Genomic DNA, 21863 nt, shown 5'->3' on the forward strand with positions numbered 1-21863 from the left:
CGCCCGCCTACACTGCCACATGCGGTATGTATGCTGGGTCATGCTGTCAATAGTAGGCGTAATGCGCCTGCGCGCAGTGGTAGTAGAGATGAAAGTCAGGCGCAGCGAAGCCCCCCCTGTTCCTATGGAAGTGTGATTCTCCCACTTAAGCCAAGGTTTTTTGCCTCCCCAGGCTAGTGTGATCAATAGGGAGCGAAGTCTGTCAAAGTGTCACGATAAGTGTACAGGAACGTTTAAAAAAAGGTATAAAAAGCGCAGAAGTATCACCATCTTCATCAGCGCTATTCGGTCCGCAAAAGACAGGGGTAGTTTACTCCAACGACTTACTTGCCCCGCAAGCCGTGTGATGGCTGTGCCAAAATTGGACCATATGACAGCCTGCTGGTCCCTGTGGAGCCATATACCCAAGTATTTACCATATCTGAAAGAAACAGGTTAGTATTAGATTCCTTACCTTAGAATATCCCCAGGCGTCAGTCTGGATCCGGAAACTTTTGCGTAGCAGTACCCCTGCGCGTCGGTAGGCGTCGTCTGCAGGCGTCCCCTGCGGCTCCGCGTCGTCGGCGTCGTGCGCCGTGATGACGTCGCTGGAGTATATAGACGCCGCCTCCGCGCGCTGACGTCAGTTCTTCTTTTTTCCGCGCCAGTTAGCGCAGATCCGAAGAGCAGTACTCCGGTCTTTTGACCTAAGTTTTTGTTAACTATAACTCTTTCAGGTGCCGGTAGGATGCCCGGTTTTAAAAGTTGCGACGGGTGCGACCGCCTGATGTCGGTCACCGACCACCATCGACTCTGCCTCCGGTGTCTGGGCGCGGACCACGACGTGGAGTCCTGCGTCGACTGCCGGGCCTTGACGGGCAAGGCTAGACCGGAGCGGTCCCGCAAGCTGCTCGAGCTCCGGGTGTCGGCCCCACGTCGAGAGCGGTCCCGGTCCGGACGGAGGTCGAGGGAGCGGTCGAGGGAGCGGTCGCGGAGCCGCCACGAGCGCTCCGGAAGTCGTCACCATTCCTCCGGTTCCTCAGGTAAGCGACACAAGAAGTCGGGGCGTCACCATCATACCCCCGACGCCCGCGCGATGCGGCCGGGGGTTCGGGTGGCCCCACCCCCGCGTGGGTCGCCGACGCCGCCTGCTTCATACCCGCCGGTCCCTGGGCAAGGCGCGTCGCGTGAAGAGGTAGAAGAGTTCCTCATGGCCATGAGGGCGCTTTCTCCTCCGGCGGGGCCTACGGCGCCTGCGGGCCCGTCGGTCCCGTCTGAGGGCCCGAGCGGTTCGGGTACACCTGCCCCGACGCCGCCGGCGGTTCCGGCCCCGGCGCCGCTGGGCCCTTCAGGGTCGTCGCCGACTGGTCAACCGGCCTCTCCGGCGCCGATTCCATCGGGGCAACCCGTGGTGCCGCCTCCGCGCGGTGCCGTGCCTCCGACGCCGGTTCCGGCCGGCGTCGGAGCGCCGGCGCCGCGCGGCGCCACCCCCATTCCCTCTCCGACTCCGGACGCGGAGTCGGACCGGCATCGTCCGACGCCGAGTCCGGCGCCGTTGGGGCCCATTGGCTCCGAGGGGCCGGTCTATATCGTTGACTCAAACTATGACGATGAGGACGATTATGGAGAGGGTTGGGAGGGGTCTGAGGACCCTCTGTCACGAGCATGCCAGTACGACGTGGACTGGGTAGGTAACTTGGGTGAGGCCAGTGGTCTGGACGAATCGCCTAACCCTGGGTTTGTCTCGCCCCCCACTGTGGCATCGGAGGCTGGGGCTGCCTATTCGGTGGTACTGATGAGGGCTGCCAAGGCTTTACACCTTGAGCTTCCCGTCGCTAAGGTGAAGCCTAACATCCTCACCGAGGTATTCAAACCGCAGTCATGTCCACAGGAGCCTCTGCTGCCATTTAATGACGCCTTGACGGATGTCCTTTTGGGCACGTGGTCCAGGCCCGCTTCCGGTTCACCTGTTGATCGGAACGTTGCCAGGCGCCACCGTCCGTGTGCGGACGACCCTGCCTTCCTGTCTACCCATCCCTCCCCTGAGAGTCTGGTGATCCAGGCCTCCACTTCCCAGTCCGCATTCCCGACGGCCCCGCCCGATCGGGAATCTAAGCGGTATGATCAGTACGGCAAGAAGGTCTTCTCGTCCCTGAGTGCGGGACTGCGGTCTTGCAACACCGCGTGCCTCTTGGGCCGCTATACCCACTCTCTGTGGGATACGGTCGCAGAGTGCCTGCCGCAATGCCCGCAGGAGGTACGGGACAAGCTCGGCCAGGCTTTGGTTGAAGGCCGAGACGCGGCGAGGTACTCCATACGGTGTGGTCTTGACACGACCGACTCGCTGGGCAGAGCAATGTCCACGACGGTGGCGATTCGTCGCCATGCTTGGCTGAGATCCGCCAACTTCTCGCCGGATGTCCAGAATGCCCTGATGGACATGCCATTCGATGGCAGTCGCCTGTTCGGCGACAAAGCGGACAACGCGCTTGAGCGCTTCAAGGACTCCAGGGTCACGGCCAAGTCCTTGGGTCTCTCGACCCAGCGCCAGCAAACGGGTTCGTTTCGCTCCTTTCGTGGCCACGGAAGGGGCGGTCCCACACGTGCTGCCAGCCACGCACCGCAGAACGCTCCTCAGCGCGGTGGCGGCCGTGGATTCCGCCGTGGTGGCGGTCGGGGACAGCGGCGAGGTCAGTCCACACCTCCCCCCGCAGCAGCCTCCAAATCCTCCTAGTCCGAGCTTTCAGGCCCATGTGACGCCAGTGGGTGGCAGGGTTCGCCATCACCACTCCCGCTGGCGCACTATCACATCGGACAGGTGGGTGCTGCAGCTCGTCCGAAGGGGCTACTCCCTCCCCTTCGAGACCACTCCTCCAGCCATGCCACCGCAGAACCACCGTGTGTCGGGGGACCACTTGACACTTCTACAGGAGGAAGTTACGTCCCTCTTGGCCAAGGGGGCCATCGAGCGCGTTCCTGGGCCAGAAGTAGGGTGTGGTTGCTACTCCCACTACTTTCTGGTGCCCAAGAAGGACAAAGGGGGCCTACGTCCTATCTTGGACCTACGGAACGTCAACGGCTTCCTCCGGAAGGAGAAGTTCAAGATGTTGACTTTGGCTCAGGTCTTGGCTGCTCTAGACCCGCAAGACTGGATGGTAGCGTTGGACTTGCAGGATGCGTATTTTCACATCCCCGTCCTGCCGGCCCACCGGCGTTACCTGCGGTTCACGGTAGGCCACGAGCACTTTCAGTTTATCGTGCTCCCATTCGGCCTTACCAGCGCCCCACGGGTGTTCACGAAGGTGATGGCGGTGGTCGCAGCTCATCTGCGCCGGTTAGGGGTTTCAGTCTTCCCCTACCTCGACGACTGGTTGTTGAAGGCGGGCTCGCCCCACACAGTCTTCCACCACCTCCAGATGACGGCAGACCTCCTGCACGAGCTGGGGTTTTCCATCAATGTGCCGAAATCACACCTGTGTCCCTCTCAAAAGCTCCTTTTCATCGGAGCGGTTCTCGACTCGGCGCAGTTTCGGGTTTATCCTCCGGAACGGCGGGTCCGGGATATTCAGGCTCTGATTCCCATCTTTCAGCCGTTATCCCGGGTTTCGGTCAGGTTGACGCTGAGGCTTCTGGGGCTGATGGCCTCCTGCATCCTTCTGGTGCATCACGCCAGATGGCGGATGCGGGCTCTGCAGTGGGACCTGAAGTTTCAGTGGGCCCAGCATCGGGGCAACCTTTCCGACCATGTCCTGATCTCGGAGGGCACTGCGAGACAGTTGCAGTGGTGGCTTACGGACCGCGATTGGGTCAGAGGCAGATCCCTCTCCCTTCCCCAACCGGAGCACGTGGTTGTGACGGACGCGTCCCTCCAGGGCTGGGGTGGCCACTTGGGAGAGGCGGAGATCAGAGGCATCTGGTCTCCGGCGGAGTCCCGGCTCCATATCAACATCATGGAGCTGCGGGCGATTCGCCTAGCACTGAAGGCATTCCTCCCCTTTGTCAACGGGAGTGTAGTGCAGGTGTTCACGGACAACACCACCGCCATGTGGTACTGCAACAAACAGGGCGGTGTGGGGTCGTGGACCCTTTGCCAGGAGGCCCTGCGTCTCTGGCAATGGCTGGAACGTCAGGGCGTGACTCTGACGGTTCAACACCTGGCAGGTTCTCTGAACGCCAGGGCGGACGAACTCAGCCGTCGGTGCTCGGTGGATGACAAATGGCGTCTGAACTCGGACGTGGCGAGAGGCCTCTTTCTGCAATGGGGAGAGCCTTGGTTAGATCTATTCGCCACAGAAGAGAACGCGCAATGTCATCAGTTCTGCGCGTTGGAGTTTCCAAGACGGCGCGAGTGGAGTTGCGGTCTGTTGTACGCCTTTCCGCCTATACCACTTCTGCCCAGAGTGCTGAAGAAGATCAGGCGCGACCGGGCCCAAGTTATCCTTGTGGCTCCGGACAGGGCTCGAAGGTACTGGTATCCCGAGCTACTCAGCATGTCAGTCGGTCCCTCGATCCGCCTGCCCCTTCAGGAGGACCTTCTGTCGCAGCAGCAGGGGACGGTCCTCCACCCGAACCTGTCCAGTCTCCACCTCCATGCTTGGAGATTGAGCGGCGACAGTTGAGGCCATTTGACTTGCCTCCTGAAGTCTGTGATGTGATTCTGGCAGCCAGGCGTCCCTCCACAAAGTCGGTATACGCCTGCCGGTGGAACAGATTTGTGGCATGGTGCACAGCAAAGGCTGTGGATCCCCTTTCTGCCCCTCTTTCCGAGGTTCTCCTCTTCCTTCTTTCTCTTGCCCAGCAGGGCTCTGCTCTGGGCACTATCAAGGGCTATCTTTCTGCCCTTTCCGCCTTCTTAAGGCTACCTGATCAGCCATCTTTATTCAAGTCCCCTATTGTACTGAGATTCTTGAAAGGCATCACGCACATGTATCCACCTGCTCCGTTCGTGATGCCTCAGTGGGACTTGAACCTGGTTCTGACATTCTTGATGTGTGCTCCCTTTGAGCCGCTTCATTCCTGTCCTCTCCGTCTTCTCACTTTAAAGACGGCCTTCCTGGTTGCCATCACCTCTGCCAGGAGGGTGAGTGAGCTCCAGGCTCTTTCTGTTAAACCTCCTTTCTTGTCCGTTCATCCTGACAAGGTGGTTCTTAGGACTAGACCTTCTTTCCTGCCCAAAGTGGTTTCTGCTTTTCACATTGGGCAGTCCATCACCTTACCCTCCTTCTTCCCGCCTCCGCATCCTTCAAAAGATGAAGAGCGGCTCCATCGTCTGGACCCAAAACGTGCGCTTTCATTTTATATGGATCGCACACGCCAGTTCCGGGTGGATGACCAACTGTTTGTTGGCTACGTGGGTGAGAAGAAGGGAAGGGCGGTACAGAAACGAACCATCTCTCGGTGGGTCGTCCTGTGCATCAAAGCATGCTACTCTTTGGCTCGGAAGGAGCCTCCTGTTGGGCTGAGGGCCCATTCCACTCGGGCCACGGCGGCTACTACTGCCCTGGGCCGGGGAGTCCCTTTGCAGGACATTTGCCAGGCGGCTACGTGGGCCTCGCTGCACACCTTTGCGAGGCATTACTGCCTGGACAGTCAAGTCCGGAGGGACGGCTTCTTTGGCCGTTCGGTCCTCCAGGATTTTCTGGTGTAGGATTGTATTGGTTCGCAGACCCACCACCGGGGTTGGTATTGCTGGGGTATCTATTCTAAGGTAAGGAATCTAATACTAACCTGTTTCTTTCAGATGAACAAGTTACTTACCTTCGGTAACGATATATCTGTAAGAAACAGTAGTTAGTATTAGATTCCTTACCGCCCCGCCCATCCTCCCCGTTCTGCGAACTGATACCTAGGGTTAAGGACATCCCTTTCAGGGCCCTAGTTTCACATGGCACCAGTGTTGGTTCTCACATGGCTCTGCGTGTTCTGGCGCGGAAAAGCTGTGTGCAAAGAACTGACGTCAGCGCGCGGAGGCGGCGTCTATATACTCCAGCGACGTCATCACGGCGCACGACGCCGACAACGCGGAGCCGCAGGGGACGCCTGCAGACGACGCCTACCGACGCGCAGGGGTACTGCTACGCAAAAGTTTCCGGAGCCAGACTGACGCCTGGGGATATTCTAAGGTAAGGAATCTAATACTAACTACGGTTTCTTACAGATATATCGTTACCGAAGGTAAGTAACTTGTTCGTCTGCACACCAGGCTAGGGACAATCCGTGAGGGGCAACACAATTGATTTAGACCAGTTGATGCCCAGTCCTGAGAATCGTTCAAACCGGATATACTCCCGTTTGAGCTGTGCAAGATATTGTGCAGGGTCGCGAACATATAGCACCATGTCATCTGTATACATGGAGACTGCAAGTGGACGCTGTCAAAATCGTAATGCAGTTTGAGCATGACGCTGCCGTAGAATACTGGATAACGGTTCAAGGACAAGAGCAAATAACAAAGGTGACAACGGCCACCTCTATCGCGTGCCACGCTGTATATTAATTTTATCTGATAGTTGCCTGTTAATTCTGACCCGTGCTACAGGATTGGTATCTGGTTTTGGCATACTTTGGCCTCGTCACGAAGATTCAACTTAACCCTTAGATTGTAATTACAATGTTCAGGTTTTGTTTGTGTTTAATGAATAGAATATTTGTTAAACAATGGACAATTGTAAAGCTTATATTGAGTGGTTTGTTCTTTAATGATGCTGAACCGATATTTCACAGGGACCTATGAAATATTTTCATTTTTTCACTGGAACCTATGAAATATGGATCTTTATGCCACAGTATTTTCTCCAATAAAAACTCCCAAACCTAGTATTAATTATGAAGTATCTACAGATCACGTGTTCCCAGCTTTGTGATTTGTTTGAAAACTATGAAAGCAGATACTGCAGACAAAATGCATCTAAGCTGCAAAGATTAGTCAATGTCAAATCGATTTGGAATACTGCATACTTTTAAGGGAGGTCTTTTTACACAGCTTTGGCTTTCAAATAGCGTAGTCTTTTTTATTTTTTTAAATCAAGGAACCTTTCAAATCTTCCATTGCTTAAGAAGATGTCATAATAAGGTTTGTGTGTACTCTGTAATATTTTTCACTCCTTCATTTGTAAAATTACTGTGATCTTGCTTTCTTTTTTTTTCTTTGTGAAGGCACAATTTACTGGACTCCAAAATTAATACCCTTTTATCAATGTGCCAAGACCCTAATCTGTTGAATCCAATTCATGGAATTGTTCAGAGCGTCGTCTACCATGAAGAGTCCCCGCCTCTTTATCAGCCGTCTTACCTGCAAAGTATGTTAATTATTTCTTTTATGTAAAAGTTAATCTACTATTCTATACCAGTTTAGATTTTTATTAGCTTTTTGACTAATTCAAATAGTTGTCACGCTGGTATCAATGCTGTTATGTGGTTGAATTTCAGTTTAAAACATGCTTTTATGCACTAAAGAGCCAGTTAGGTGCTGTGGCAATGCAGGTAAAAATGTAGAAAATGTGTGTAGTATACCATGAGAGCATGAGATATATGTGTTTTACGTATTAATATTACTCATACTTGTAACACAGAGGTTTCAAAGACTGCTCATGTTAAATACAACAGTCTTGCTTTCTATGATCTCACCATCTCAGACCTAGATTATATAACTTGTTATAGTTTTCATGTGTTATGCTATTGGTAATCAGTGCAATACAAAAATGATGTGTCATCCTTTAATGATTAAGTGGATAACTTAGTCATATCATTTCCATTCTGTCTTAACTATAACATGTTAGGTGTTGAAAATGAGTAACATTGAGTTTGCCATTCCAGGTTTTGGTTTTAATGGTTTGTGGAGATTCGCTGGACCATTTTCTAAGGTATGTATCCTAACCGTAAGTAAAACAAAATGTGTATGTTGTTTAGTACTCATTACAGTCCTACTTTCTATGCAATAAAATCACAATACTATGGACTTAGTACAACACCGCAATACACCATGCAACTTTCAACATTGTTTCAGACATTACTAGAACCATGAATATTTGATATAAGCCCCTTAATATCCACCCTTTTTTGAGGAACCCTCGCTTCAAAAGGAACAATTGGCATGCTTTTCATAAACATCTGGTTAACTCTTCTTGGATGGTTGGCAAGGGTAAGTCAACATTCTGAAGAGCGAGGTAGAAAAAAAGAGAAAGTTCTGTGAACTGCTTCTTTAATCAAGCACGGCTACTTTGGGTTTTTATTTTAATTTTGCATGGTATGAAAGATTTACTAATGGGATTCTGTGGCTTCAGTGTTACTGGTGTGATAGTCTTAAATGACTTTCCTTTTTTAATTCCTATTTATTTGAAATCTCAAATCATTTTGAAACTCTATATTATGAAAAATGTAATTAGCCACTATCTTAATAGAATAATGTCAACATGAATTCTGTGCTGTTTCACCCGTTTTGTTCCTCTGCAGGTCTATATGATTAACAGGCTTGTCTGTGCCATTTGTAAAAGTCCCTAGAACACTTTGATCAGCTTTGAAACAATAAGTTCGAGGCATGTGTGCTGTAGGTACACATGCTTTGCATACTCCTGCCATCTAGTGTTGGGTCTGGATATTTGCAAGTTGCTTTTCTTCGAAGAAGTCTTTCCAGTCACGAGGTAAGGTGACTTCTCCTTTCGGTGATAGTACACATGGGCATGTACTCCATTGTTAGATTGTTTTTTTCCGCCATCGAGTTCGGAATTGATGCACTCCGGTTCAGAACCATTCTTTGGGTCCCCTTCCTCGCGCAATCCACTTTACACTCGATAGTATTGTTTCCCTAGGAGTTTCCCTGTTCTCCGCATATCACACCGATCGACAAACTCTCCATTTTCAAAAATCTCGTGGGCGGCCATCGGGCCATGCCGTGTTGGGCCAGCCTTCTCCTGATGGAACGGACTCCATTCCAATTCTGTCCTGGGTGCCACATCAAGTACCCTAGCACCGACCTATACCGAGTTTGTAACTTGTGCCTCTCTCCAGAGCTCAAACTGCAAAGCTTGTAAGTCATTTGGGCAATCATCTGGCATGACAACGAGTGATGCAGTACCATTTCATACACAACATTCCTCCAGATTTCTTCGGGGAAGAATCTGAACAAGAAGAGGTCGAAGTGTCTACCGCAGAAGAAGAGGCCCTCTCTGCTTGAGAGTCCAATTCCGAGCTTGCGATCGATCTGGAGTCCGAAGATGTTCCTCTGAGACAGGGTGCCATGAGTACCGAAGACCCTTTGCCCCTAAATCTTCTTCTAAAACTCATAAGGTTACAGCACCACCTCTGCCTTCTTGCCAAGGTTGACACCGAGACAATGTTTCCAACGCCCAATTCTCGTCTCGGCCCCGAAACAAACCATCAAGCCTTCTGGCTCAGGACTGGGTCAGCCGAAATTACCTCCAGATCCGAAATCAGGCTTCAAGGACACATCTGGTATAGAGCCGAAACACTCCACTTCGAAACACGAACATGCTTCGGAGCCGAAACCCTCCGCTTCGAAACACAAAAACGCTTCGGCGGTGAAACATTCTAAAACAAGTTGATTTCGACGCCGAAATCCAAGCACAATGTTCTCGAGCCTCCGGAACCAATTTTAGACGTTAAGGCCAAATTGGATTCCAAACAAAAGAACATTTATATTAATCCTGATACTGAACCTATTTTGGCTAAAATGCAGCAAAACACAAGCTTCCTGCAGGTGACACTTCTGATAAGATTTCCTTAAAGATGGAGGAGGACATGGGTACTAGCCCTGTTTATCCTGCCCTCCATCTCCACCATCTTCCCCACAAATAATAATTGAAGATCGATTACACATAACACCTCAGGGATCTCCATGTACATATCCAGATGTGGATCAGGGTGAAGATGATACTTATATGCCTGCCGACCCATGGAATGATTACACCATTGACCCTCCAGTAGATAATGAGCCAGACTTCTATCTTGCAAAACCATCACCACCGATGATAATTTGGCTTATCAACAGCTCATTGCCAGAGCAGCAGAGTATCATGGGGTACCATTACATAGAGAAACCTTAGAAGAGGACTTTCTATTTGAAACACTTGAGTCCACACATATGTCAAGTCAAACACTCCCTATGCTTAAAGGCATGTTGAGACATTCAGATGATATCTTTACAGACACTGTTAGAACACATATTTTAACTCCAAGGGTAGATAAAAAATATAAACCCTCACCATCATATCCTGTGTTTATTAAGGGACAATTACCCCGTGACTCCCTAGTAGTGTCCAATGTTAGCAAAAGAGCTAACCCGCAAACCTCTGGGGATGCACCTCCGCCAGATAAAGAATCCAAACTTATAGATGCCTCTGGAAATTGAGTAGCTGATCAAGCCACTAACCACTGGCACATTGCAAACATGCAGGGCCTACTAGCTAGGAACGACAGGACACACTGGAGTGATATAGAGCAACTGCTCCAATATCTCCTAGACGAACACAAAAATAAAGCACAGCAGTTAGTTGAAGAGTGGAAACTCCTCTCTAACTCCTCAATAAGATGTGCTTTAGAAGCAGCTGACACTACAGCTAGGGAGATCAGTACCAGCATTCTCCTTAAAACGTATGCATGGCTTAGAATATCGCGGGTTAAGCCTGAGGTTTAACAGTCCATTTTGTTTGAACACTCCCTTTGATAAAGAACACCGGTTTGTTCTTATAGTCGACCAATCCTTAGAAAAGATGAAAAAGGACACTGAAGTAGCAAAATCCATGGGAGCGCTCCAGTCCCCATCTAAATGAAGTTCCTTTCACCGCTCGTTTTACAATGAAGGGTCCAAAACAACATCATCAGATCCAAATGCTTCCTCTTACAACGGTAACAGCCAATACTTTTCCTCTTGCGATTTCTACAGAGCAAGATATAGAGGAAACCATTCCAAAGGCAGGGGTAAAGGCTCAACACCACGTAACGTGCCTTCCCCTAATAATAAGTGACTTGCCCACATTTCCCTCCATTCACTCAACAGCTGTGGGGGGAGGACTTCAACAGTTTCTCCCCATTTGGCAATCTATAACAACTGACAAATGGGTACTAGACCTTATCCAACATAGTTAATGTCTGGAGCTCACCTCCAATCCACCAAACATTCCACCTTGCGTTCACAAACTGACGTCAGACCATTTGCAGTTACTCAAACAGCAGGTGCAAACTCTCTCACAAAAGGGAGCCATAGAACCAGTTCTGTGTCAGTACCAAGGTTCAGGGGGTTACACTCCATTTTCTAATTCCAAAAAAGGACGGTTCCTTAAGACCAATTTTGGATCTCAGAGAGTTAAACCAGTACATACTGTCAGAACATTTCCATATGGTAACGGGTAAACAGGTTCTTCCTCTCCTACAGCAAGTTGATTTTTTGTCCATAATGGACTTAAAATTCACATATTTTCACATTCCCATTCATCCAGCCAATCACAAATATCTCAGATTTGTGATAGCAGGCTAACACTATCAGTTTAAAGTACTTCCATTCGGAGTTACTACTGCTCCCAGGGTATTTAGAAAATGCCAGCAGTAGCTCATCTCAAAAGACCACAAATTCATGTCTTCCCCTACCTAGACGACTGGCTCATCAAAGCCAGCACACACCAAAGGTTTTTACAAAACACTCAGATCACATTACACCAACTCCACCAATTGAGTTTCACCGTCAACATTCAAAAGTCTCACCTACAGTCTTCACAGATACAATCTTATCTAGGAGCCATTCTCAACACTCACACAGCTCTAGCCTTCCAATACAGCCAGAAATTCCAATATCCAAACTCTATTGCTGCTGTTTCAAACCAACCAAACCTTGCCAGCAAGGACTTTCATGCGCCTACTGGGAATGCATTGCAATAGTACCTCATTCAAGACTACACATGTGTCCATTACAAGAATGCTTAGTACGTCAGTGGAATCAGTCACAGGGTCAATTAACAGATCCAGTGTTGGTGGACAGCCGCATCCATCGCTCTCTGCAAACAAAATGTATAAAAAAGGCAGCCTTTCATTGACCCTGTTCCACAAGTTGTGCTCTCACGGGTTGGGGTGCACAACTCCATCATTAACAATTCAAGGTCTATGGGACGACAAACACAAACATCTCCAAATCAACTATCTAGAGCTTCTACCAGTGTTTCTAGCACTGAAAGAATTTCAGTCTCATCTCACAGGCAGAGTTGTCCTAGTCCGCACAGACAACATGACAGCAATGTACTATGTACAAAAACAAGGGGGGACACACTTTCTCCAACTACAATGCCTGTCTCAGAGAATTTGGACATTGGGCAATGAATCACCTTTTGGCAGAACACCTCCCAGGAGTAGGAGACAGCAAATACATGAGTGGGAACTTCATCACCAAGTTCTCCTTCCATACTTTCTACAATGGGGATACCCACAAATAGATTTGTTCGCCCCAGTAGACAACACACAATGCCCAAACTTCGCTTCCAGGTTCCCACACCCTCTTTCCAAAGGCAATGCATTATGGATGAATTAGTCCGGGATATTTGCCTATGCTTTTCCGTCTATCCTATTACTTCCGTATCTGGTTCGGAAACTCAGGCAAACATCACTGACACTCATTTTGGTAGCTCCAACATGCTCGTCAACCATGGTACTCCACCCTCTTGGAACTCAGTAGGTCCACATCAAAAGCTACATCTCACCTCCAGTCCCTCTAAATACTTCTGTTCGGAACATTGTCTATTACCTTTTAATCCTACAGCAATGTGGGCTAGCTTACACATCTATTATATTGCACCTTGCAGCAGTAGCTGCGTATTTGCAAAACAGACAACATTTGTCTTTGTTCAGACTTCCTGTTATCAAAGCATTTATGGTGGGCTTTAAAAGAGTTACACCACCAAGAATACCACTGGCACCAATGTGGAATCTTAATGTTGTACTTAAAAGATGTATGGGTCCACCCTTTGAACCACTACATAAGTGTCCTTTACAGTTTCTCTCTTGGAAAGTTGCATTGCTCATTGCAATCACTTCATTAAGGAGAGTTGGTGAGCTACATGCATTAACTTGGAAGAACCCTTCTTTCAGCTCCATAAACATATGATAGTTATTCGCACCAATCCCAAATTCCTTCCCAAAGTGGTGTCTGCTTTCCATATTAACCAAACAGGTTTGTTACATGTGTTCTTTCCTCAACCTGATTCAGTAGCAGAACAAGCTCTTCACACACTTGACGTCAAAAGAGCTTTATTGTATTATATCGAAAGAACAAAAGATTTTCCTAAAACAAAGCAACTGTTTGTTTCATTTACACCACCTCACAAAGGCAATCCTATTTCTAAATCAAGCATTTCACGATGGAATGTTAAGTGCCTTCAAAGTTGCTATGCAAAACCTAAAAGAACTTTATCTATACTCACTCCCTAGAGCGTATTCCACTCGCAAAAAAGGGGCATCTATGGCCTTTTTCGGTAACATTCCTGTAGCGGACATTTGCAAAGCAGAAACTTGGTCTGCATCACACGCATTTACAAACACTAGTGTGTGGATGTACTAGCACACAAACAAGCCAATGTAGGGCAAGCAGTGCTAAAGACACTTTTTCAGACAACTGCAACATCTACTGTTTAGCAAGACAGGATGTTTTTATTCCTGGTAAAGTTTTACGTCTGAGTTGCCTTGACTGCCAGGTATTTCAGCCATTCTTCAAACACAGTGTTATTTATTCTAACAAAATTGACATGGATGATGGCATTTAGCTTTTGTGCATTTTCTCAGCTATATCCTTCTGCCTATCTATGTTTGAAAATTAACATGTGTGTGCTTGGAGTGTTAGCATAATACAACTTGTAGCAGATTTCTCAGTTTATGAGTTGTCCTCTAATAGCATCGTGTTTGCACTTTCAAGCATGCACTCTTGTAGAAAAAGAGGGACTACCTTATTGCTAGGAAACTTTGAGCCATTTTCATACTAAGACATCTTGCCAGGACATCTTGAAGCTTAGTAACACAGCACAGTACAATCTCTTTTCATACCTTGGAGTGAGGAGTGATGGTGCCACTTTTTCCCTCAGGACGTCAAACTTCCTGAAAATTCTGCTAGTTTTTTTTATTCATTCTGGAGGTTGGGCCCCTCAGTTCTTAATTTCTCTTCACTTTGTGACAGCCTGATCATTCTCAACAACAAAGAGGTCCATATATAGATAGTAGTAAATAGCTGATGTCAAGGTGGAACACTAATTCAAGCTACTTAGTCTAATTGTCCGTGAACATAGAAATAAAGAAGATGGGTACTAACTTCACTCCTACAAATGAAGATTCTGCAGTTGGCATTCTTAGAGGTCATAGTGTCCAACGGTATTTAGTTGTGAGTCCCGTGGAATAGGAGCAGCAATTTGTTTGACCTCCATAACCTATCTATTGCCAAGAAAATTTTGCTGTAATAACACTGGCATCCTCTTTCTACTTTCTACAGGTATCTAGTCCCTGAGCTGCAATAAAATTAGTTGCTTACTAGTTTAGGAATGATTCAAATGGTTCCTGTGTTTGAGCTTTCTCAATATGTGACCAGGACTTTCCATAGTTTTCAGGCAATTCCCCAGTGTGAAAAGGCATACAAATATTTTTTGATGAGTAATTCCTGCCGTAACTTCATAATTGAGTTATTCCAAATAGTTACACTAGCTCAAGAACGTTTTTTAGCAATTTAGCCACCCAGGTACTACGTGACGCTAGCCACAGTTTTTTTTTTTTCTGGAGTTTCATTCAACTATTTTGTCAAATGTTTCATAATTTCTGTCATTTTTGCATCTTTTTAGATCACAGCATGTGCCTCCGAAGTCCTTAGTTTTTAAAGAGGCAGATGAATGTGTCTTACTCCATATATCAAGGGTGTGTCGGGTAAGGGTCAATCTTGACTCATTCTCACATGGCATATGTTCTTTGACACATCCAAGATATGAAAGTGAAACTTTTTCTGTCCCTTTTATGGATAAAAGGTTTAAATGACAGGTGACTGGCATCCCGCAATACTATAACTTAACCAGAAGAAAATCTCCCTTCCACCACTCTAAAAAGCGGAACGCACACATCCTAAAAGAGTGAATGATCCACCTCTTCTCACAGGTAGAAAATCTGACTTTCATAGCCATTATTTACTCATAACAACTTTTTATTCTAGTTGGAACAGAGTTCGAGAAACACAGGTGATCTACAAGGAAGTACATTATCTGCCAACTGGAGGAGCAATAAGTGTTTACATAAGTATAGAGGCATTGGTAAAATAGCTCCTTTATTCTCAAGAATCTCCATTTGTGTATAATTTGTAAGATTTTGTGGATTAACAATACTGTTATGACTCTTGCGCCCATCTGCACCATATCTCACTTACCAAGGTTTTGGAGCAGTTAATCACAGCACAAAGTCAAAAGCCCTTAACCAGCTGTTAGTAAAGAAGCTTGATTACTCAGTGTATTATGGCATAAGAAACACTTCCAAAATTAGCATTTGTATCATAAGATTACTAAAGTTGTTTTAGAATCTTGTTGCTTATTTGGTTCGATCTATAAATGCGATTGTTGGGCTTAAACTAGGCTTTGCACAGTGTTCTCTAACCACTAGTAGAATCTGCCTGAAAGTTATGCTTACTTGCACAAATATTTTTGTACTTCATGTGTGCATGAGCCTTATCCTACAAACTCAGATCTGCACATTTCCAGTTAATTGTACCCAACTAGCAAATATGTGTCAGTTTCCAGGAATTTTCCATTTTATTGAGAGATTATGCATACAAGGCAATTTACTTTCATGTATATATAATTGTTTTATTTTTTACCTAAAGGCCAAATGAGTCGGTTAAATAGCAGATCCACAACAAAGCAATTCTAACTAAAAGTAGGAAAGAAGGAATAACCTTTACCTGTCTTACCACTCTTTGCATTAAAGGAATCAGATATGAGATAAACTTTGCTTTCTTTCTGTTTACTACATGTAGCACATGCCACCCACACAATTTTTTTTTTGCCAAGTATGTTTTATTAACATTTTCTTAAGAGAAACACATTGCAGGATAGTACATGTGAATTGGCATTGTTTCGGATCTGTGGAACCATGGTCATGTCTCTGGGTTGATTGTTATCTAATACATAGTATAATTGCTGACATAAACTGTATCACCCAACTTTGCATGTCCTTTCACACGAAGATACATCTCCTTCCCTTTGGTTGCCACTGTGTTAACTACTGGTTATAATGCTTAATTACTAACTGGGGAGTCTAACTGGGGTAGTGTTCATAAATTCTGAGGTCTATGTGTCGGATAGGGCTTCAAGGCTTCTGCGTATTCTTCTGTTTTTACGTGTGAAGTCAATGGGTTGGGACCTGCCCAGCCTCTACCGTCTATCTGGTTGATCTAGTATGTGAGTAGTTGCATTGTTGTGCCCAGATGCACACTTGCAGTTATATGGTGAGTTGTTTGCTGTTCGAATTGGTGTAGCAATAGGGTCCACTCCATGGATATGCGGCGCTTGCGTATTTCCTTTACCACCTGCTCCCTGGGCGTTTCCTCCTCTGCTGCTGCCCATTTGTTCACCGCTCCGACCCAGGCTGCTATCGGAGGTCCCCCAGGAGCTCGCCAGTGCATAGCTATGCCTCTTTTTGCCAATAGTGTTGCCAGCAAAGCGAATTGGTACTTTGTGCTGTTTCCGTCTCCGGAAAATTCCTAGTGCGCAGGCCTCCCATGTGTTCATGTTAGGAAGACCCGTGAGTTCCCTGAGAGTCTCGTGAATAGTGTGCCAATATGGTCCTATTGCAGGGCAGACCCAGAACAATTACACTAATTAATGTTTGCTACGCTTTTGAAAAATGACTTCATTTTTCTCCAGAGTCATTTTTCTATTGCTTTATAATGACCATTCAAATGCCACTGTCCACTTACATGATCTTGGTAGTTATTATGTAGGTGTTAATTGAATACTGAACTGAGTGATGGTGAGTTATAATTTGTCAAAAGCTTATCAAAATATTTTTCAGGCACCACCTAAAATGCTTCATATAATGGTTGTCTGTATAGCTTCTTGCCCTACTTCTTAAAGCAATGTGGAAATGCACATCAACTTGGCCATTCCTGAAACTGAACAGATTGTAACGTATTTCACCATCTGTCAATCCGCTTCACTGGATTCCAATTTAAATACATTGTATTTATATCCTTCACCATTGTTCATAGGGCTTCCGATGATCATGGTATAAACTACCTCAGTAATACATTTGTGAAGTTCAGTCCTTTGAGGAAGATTTGTTCATCTTACACTCTGCTTGTAAACATTCTATTCCTCCAACACACATCTGGTCAGCCACATGTTCAGAATGTAAGCAGCTTGACTTGAGAACAGTCTTCCTCTTCAGATCTCTAGTATGTTTGATCATCTTTACTTTTTGTAAAAACCTAGCTTTACGGGCAACAGTAAGTAATGTTTCTGCCATCCAACTCTACCATTATATGTACACCATTTGGTGAATTCGTAATACCATAAAATACCTATCTTATAGCCTAACCGAGCTTGTTGAAACTGTAAGCTTCCAAGACACTGAACAATGGTTTTCTTGACTTTGATTGTTGAAACCTATTTTGTAGCAATGAATGCAACCAACCCATGGAAAACTAAAGCAGTCACTAAGTAATTATAGTAAAATAGATACTTTTTTCAAATTAGTTTCTTAGGTGTTCGAACCACAAATTAAAGATGTGTTTACTGGAGACAATCTGGATCCGTTTTTTTGTCATTTCACTTTAAAGCTTGGAGATTTCTAAGAGGATATCCATCGTAAGAGCAGCTGTCCTGAAAAAGTTGTCCTTTGAACTTTAAAGTGTCATTAATTCTTTAATTCTTATACCTTTATTACATCACACCTAAAATTAAAAAGTCATCATTGAAAATAGAGTAATTGGAATTATTTTTTGAGCAGCACTTCCTCTGTGCCCAACTTGAAAGTACAACCCAACGAGCTTAGCTGAACACAATCAACAATAAACTGCAGACCCACCAATCACTGTGAGAGCAGAATTGTTCTGTATTGTGCAACCTCCAAATGGCAATGGAAAACCAACGGACAAAAATGGGCACACATTCTCAATCACTGTCATTTGTTATCTACAATGCACACAGTGAATGATTGTTTTTTGCTGCTGCATTAAACCTTGCCATACTTTAGTTGTGCGTGGTGGCATAATTGTTTGAAACAGTTGTGACAATAGGACATTCACTCTGTGGCAACTGTACCTTTGTCATAATATTTACAGAGGGTTATTTGAGACAGGGTTTCAATTACATCTGTAGTTATCAGGAAGAATGCCATTGTGAAGCAGTATACAAGCTCTCTTTGTTAAAATATGAATAAATCTAGCGATGTATTATCTTTTATTACCTCATTTTGAAATGGTAATAGTTTTGCTCATTGAAGACCTGAAAATGCTCTCTTAAGTCACTCCTCAATTTCACGCAAATTATGATTACTAGGCACAATAAATAGTTAATGCAAAGTGCTGCATAAGAACCTTAATTACAGAAAATTTGGTTTAAGGGAATGAAAGGCGTAATATCCCTTTCCACAAATCCAAAGCCATGATCTGTATTTTTTTTTTTGTGAAGCGTTATCGGCCCTGACTCTCACTTCGACAAACAATAACTAAACTGATAAATTGGGTGCATGCCTGTGTTTTTACATCAATAAAAAAAAGATGAGCTTTAATTCAGCTATTGATATGTCTGGATGGTGTCCTACTACCAGCATTATTGTCATTTGTCATCAGAATGACTAGGCAACATGGACAAGTCTGACTTCTTGTTAGACAGGAATGAACCACATCTAAGGTGAGTTCCATGCACTTCTTTTTTATAGTGTTAAAAAGCAGGCAAAAGAAGAGGGAGGTTGGATTGTTCAAAGTCAAGTTAAAGCAGGTCTTTGATAACTGGGCCTGATTTTGCCCTAGTTGATAGGATCTGAGAAGTAAACCTTCTCATGGTTACTGTCTTCTTTACAGATTCACAACATCTTGAATTCTCCCTCATGTCAGAAGGGGACTTCTGATACTCATTCAACTCTTCCTGCCCTCTGCGCAACCAGAAGTGATGACGACGTGAGTATATTTGCTATCTGAGCTTCATTATCTCAGTAACTCTTCTACATCAATGGACTCTGGGACTTTGGAACACTGGAAACGTTTCAGTAAACTTCACTCGTAAGGCCGGTGATAACTTTACTTTTTGGCCAAAGTAAATTCCCCACTGCATGCATCGATTTCTCCTTTTGTTTTTTCCTTATCCTTGATCATCCTCAGAGTCTACCTTCAAAGAAGGATTTAAGAGGAGTTGCCACACTGGTTCTGGGTCAGTATTTAAGCATCTCCAGGGTGGAGTTATGTGCAGCTTATAATTGGTGCCATAACCATTCTTCCAATCTAAGGGCTGAGCAAATGCCCTCACAACATTCTGCAGTTAGATTTCCACCCTGGGTGTTCTCAGTAGTCAAGAGCTTTGCTCAAAATGTATTGGATTTTCTGGTGCATGACCCTTTTTCCTCTGCATCATCTTAAAAACATTTTTAATTCTCAGAACAATTTAATGTTTCGATATTAGTCCATGGATACAAGTGGCTGCATCATCTAGTCTTGTGCATCACTATTTATTGGCCGTGTGCAGGCTTTCTCTCCTGCTAGCCCAGGGTAGTGTTATATGTTTGGTAAAAATAATTTCCTCCAGTTATAGTAAATACATGGGCCAAGCATTACATTAACTCCGCTACTACTGTACCGCATATTTCTCTTCAACCTCCTTCTATTTATGATTTTTGTATATAATGCATTTCAAGTATCAATAAAGACCAACATCTTTTATCAAACTAATACACGATCAAGAATTTAGCACATTCCGAATGGTATAATTAGTAATATGCATCAATATTTTTAGAAACGTCATATGTCAAAGAAACTGCAGATCGTACATTCAAGCTACTGTAATCGGACAGACTCCCACATTGTATGAACCTGGCTTTTATATATGATTTTGTACTTGCCAGTTCAAGCCTTGTCCAAGGTGTTCTAATTATTGCATTCTTCAGTGACATTCTGGCCTTTAGTACAGGCGTGGCTGAGACTCACCTGCATTTCAATTACTATAAAAAGCATCATGTTTATGTAATTGAGAAGAAGTCAGCTTCCAATATGTACTATATGCTCACAGATCATTTCTTTTCAATATTACCAACCGCTTGGTGGGATTATGTAATATCTTTGCATATTTGTGGCACCTGAATTTATATTGCGCTGCTACTCTCTTCTGTATTCAATAGGACTACAGAGTCATTAAGGATTATGGGAAAAATACACAAATATATTTAATATGAATGAATTTTGGGTTCTAGGGTTCTTTTCAAAGAACACAAGATCTTTATGATTTAAACATTGCTACAGTTGTTGGTTTATGTTACAATGGTCATGGGCATACATTTTTATGTGGTTATGACAGACTGACGTTAATGCTTGTTCTCATGTAACACATATACAAAGCATATTAAAGAGAGGGATATCTATTTATCTCATTTTGAGGCGTTACACTTGACACAGGGAAACTAAGTGTTAATTTCCAGTGATAGCCAGAACTGTTTCAGATAACAGTGCCAGAATCTAGAAACTCCTGTTATCTATTTAATCATCCAGTCACTAATTGTCCATGTGTTTAAAGCTAAAGTATAGATGTTTTCATGTCCTTCCACCAGGTAGAGGAGAACTAGATATTTGTTTATTAAGTGTGTTTTTGGGACAGTCATTTTTCTAGCTGTTTGCCTAATTTCCTATTTCTGGTATGACAGTTAATATGCAGAGGCTTCAAAAGTCAGCTCAGGACCATATCAAGAACCAAATCACTCTGCATACTGTGGTCCCCGTGGCTGCATCCATTGCAGTATGTGTGTGGAGGTTCCCTCTGTGATAACTTTCAGGTTTTTCTCAGTCCAGGTTAAGTTGCTGGATATACAGTATGAAAATGAAAACCTTCTGTGGACAAGGCTTTTGAGATATTTAAGATAGTCTTGAACTCTATGGTGTCAGTGCATTCTCTATATTCTTCATGGATCCAAAAGCTTTTTCTTTTGGCACAGAATAATAGGTCCATGCCACCTACTTATTGACAACTTCAAGATTCGAACTTAAGATACACCCTCAGGCATGAGTACAGAAAGCAGCTCAGAATCTTGCTGCACTGCCAGCACCACCACAGAGGCATCTATCCAGGTAAAGTGCTTTACTGGAAACCTCCTTAATTTGATTACAGCACAGTGGGAGGTGGCTGAATTGTTTCTTCTTGGACTGGCTGAGAATGACTAGTTGGTAAACGGGTTATGCAGAATATTAAGCGGGGGTACAGTCTATTCTGTACGTCCTCAGGTATACATACATCCTCTTCTGAAATCACCTGTACAGACAAGAGTACTAGTGCAAATATTGCAGAACAGAATTATTAGACATCATTTTGCTAATACCCAGAAGAAGGAGGGCAAATTAAGCTCCCTATGCATGAATAAGATGTGATGGAAAATGTATATTACATTTATCCTAAAATTCTGTTTACTTAATCCTGTATATCGCGATTTCAATGCAGGCCAACCATTAATAACAGTTGGTTCTACTTGAATTGACTTACAGGAGACCAAAAACTCTTTTGTAGACTTACCGGACCCAGCATTGCCATAGCTCTCGCCGTGAGGGGAACAGCTGCGGGGCTCACTCCGCCATTTCGATCGCCGTGAGGGGAACGGCTGGAGACTACTTTCCCCAGTTGCCCCAGGGACCACCGGTGACGTTCCAGGCTGCGCCCGGAGGCGCTACA

General features: G+C 45.2%; 1 protein-coding gene across 8 annotated transcripts in view; it reads left to right on the plus strand.

The window, feature by feature from the left end:
• NF1 (neurofibromin 1) overlaps nucleotides 1-21863 on the plus strand; it is a 2143703-nt gene that overhangs the window by 1862776 nt on the left and 259064 nt on the right. For 5 of the 8 annotated variants that reach the window (XM_078679713.1, XM_078679717.1, XM_078679716.1 and 2 more), the window contains 3 exons: nucleotides 7135-7277; nucleotides 7795-7841; nucleotides 19022-19117. In XM_078679713.1, the coding sequence (XP_078535839.1) occupies nucleotides 7135-7277; nucleotides 7795-7841; nucleotides 19022-19117 (286 nt within the window). The remainder of the gene's footprint in view (nucleotides 1-7134; nucleotides 7278-7794; nucleotides 7842-19021; nucleotides 19118-21863) is intronic. The other 3 variants (XM_078679719.1, XM_078679721.1, XM_078679720.1) reach the window with 1 other exon arrangement.

This window comes from Lissotriton helveticus, chromosome 3_1 (genome assembly GCF_964261635.1).
Source record: "Lissotriton helveticus chromosome 3_1, aLisHel1.1, whole genome shotgun sequence".
NCBI classification, from domain to species: domain Eukaryota; kingdom Metazoa; phylum Chordata; class Amphibia; order Caudata; family Salamandridae; genus Lissotriton; species Lissotriton helveticus.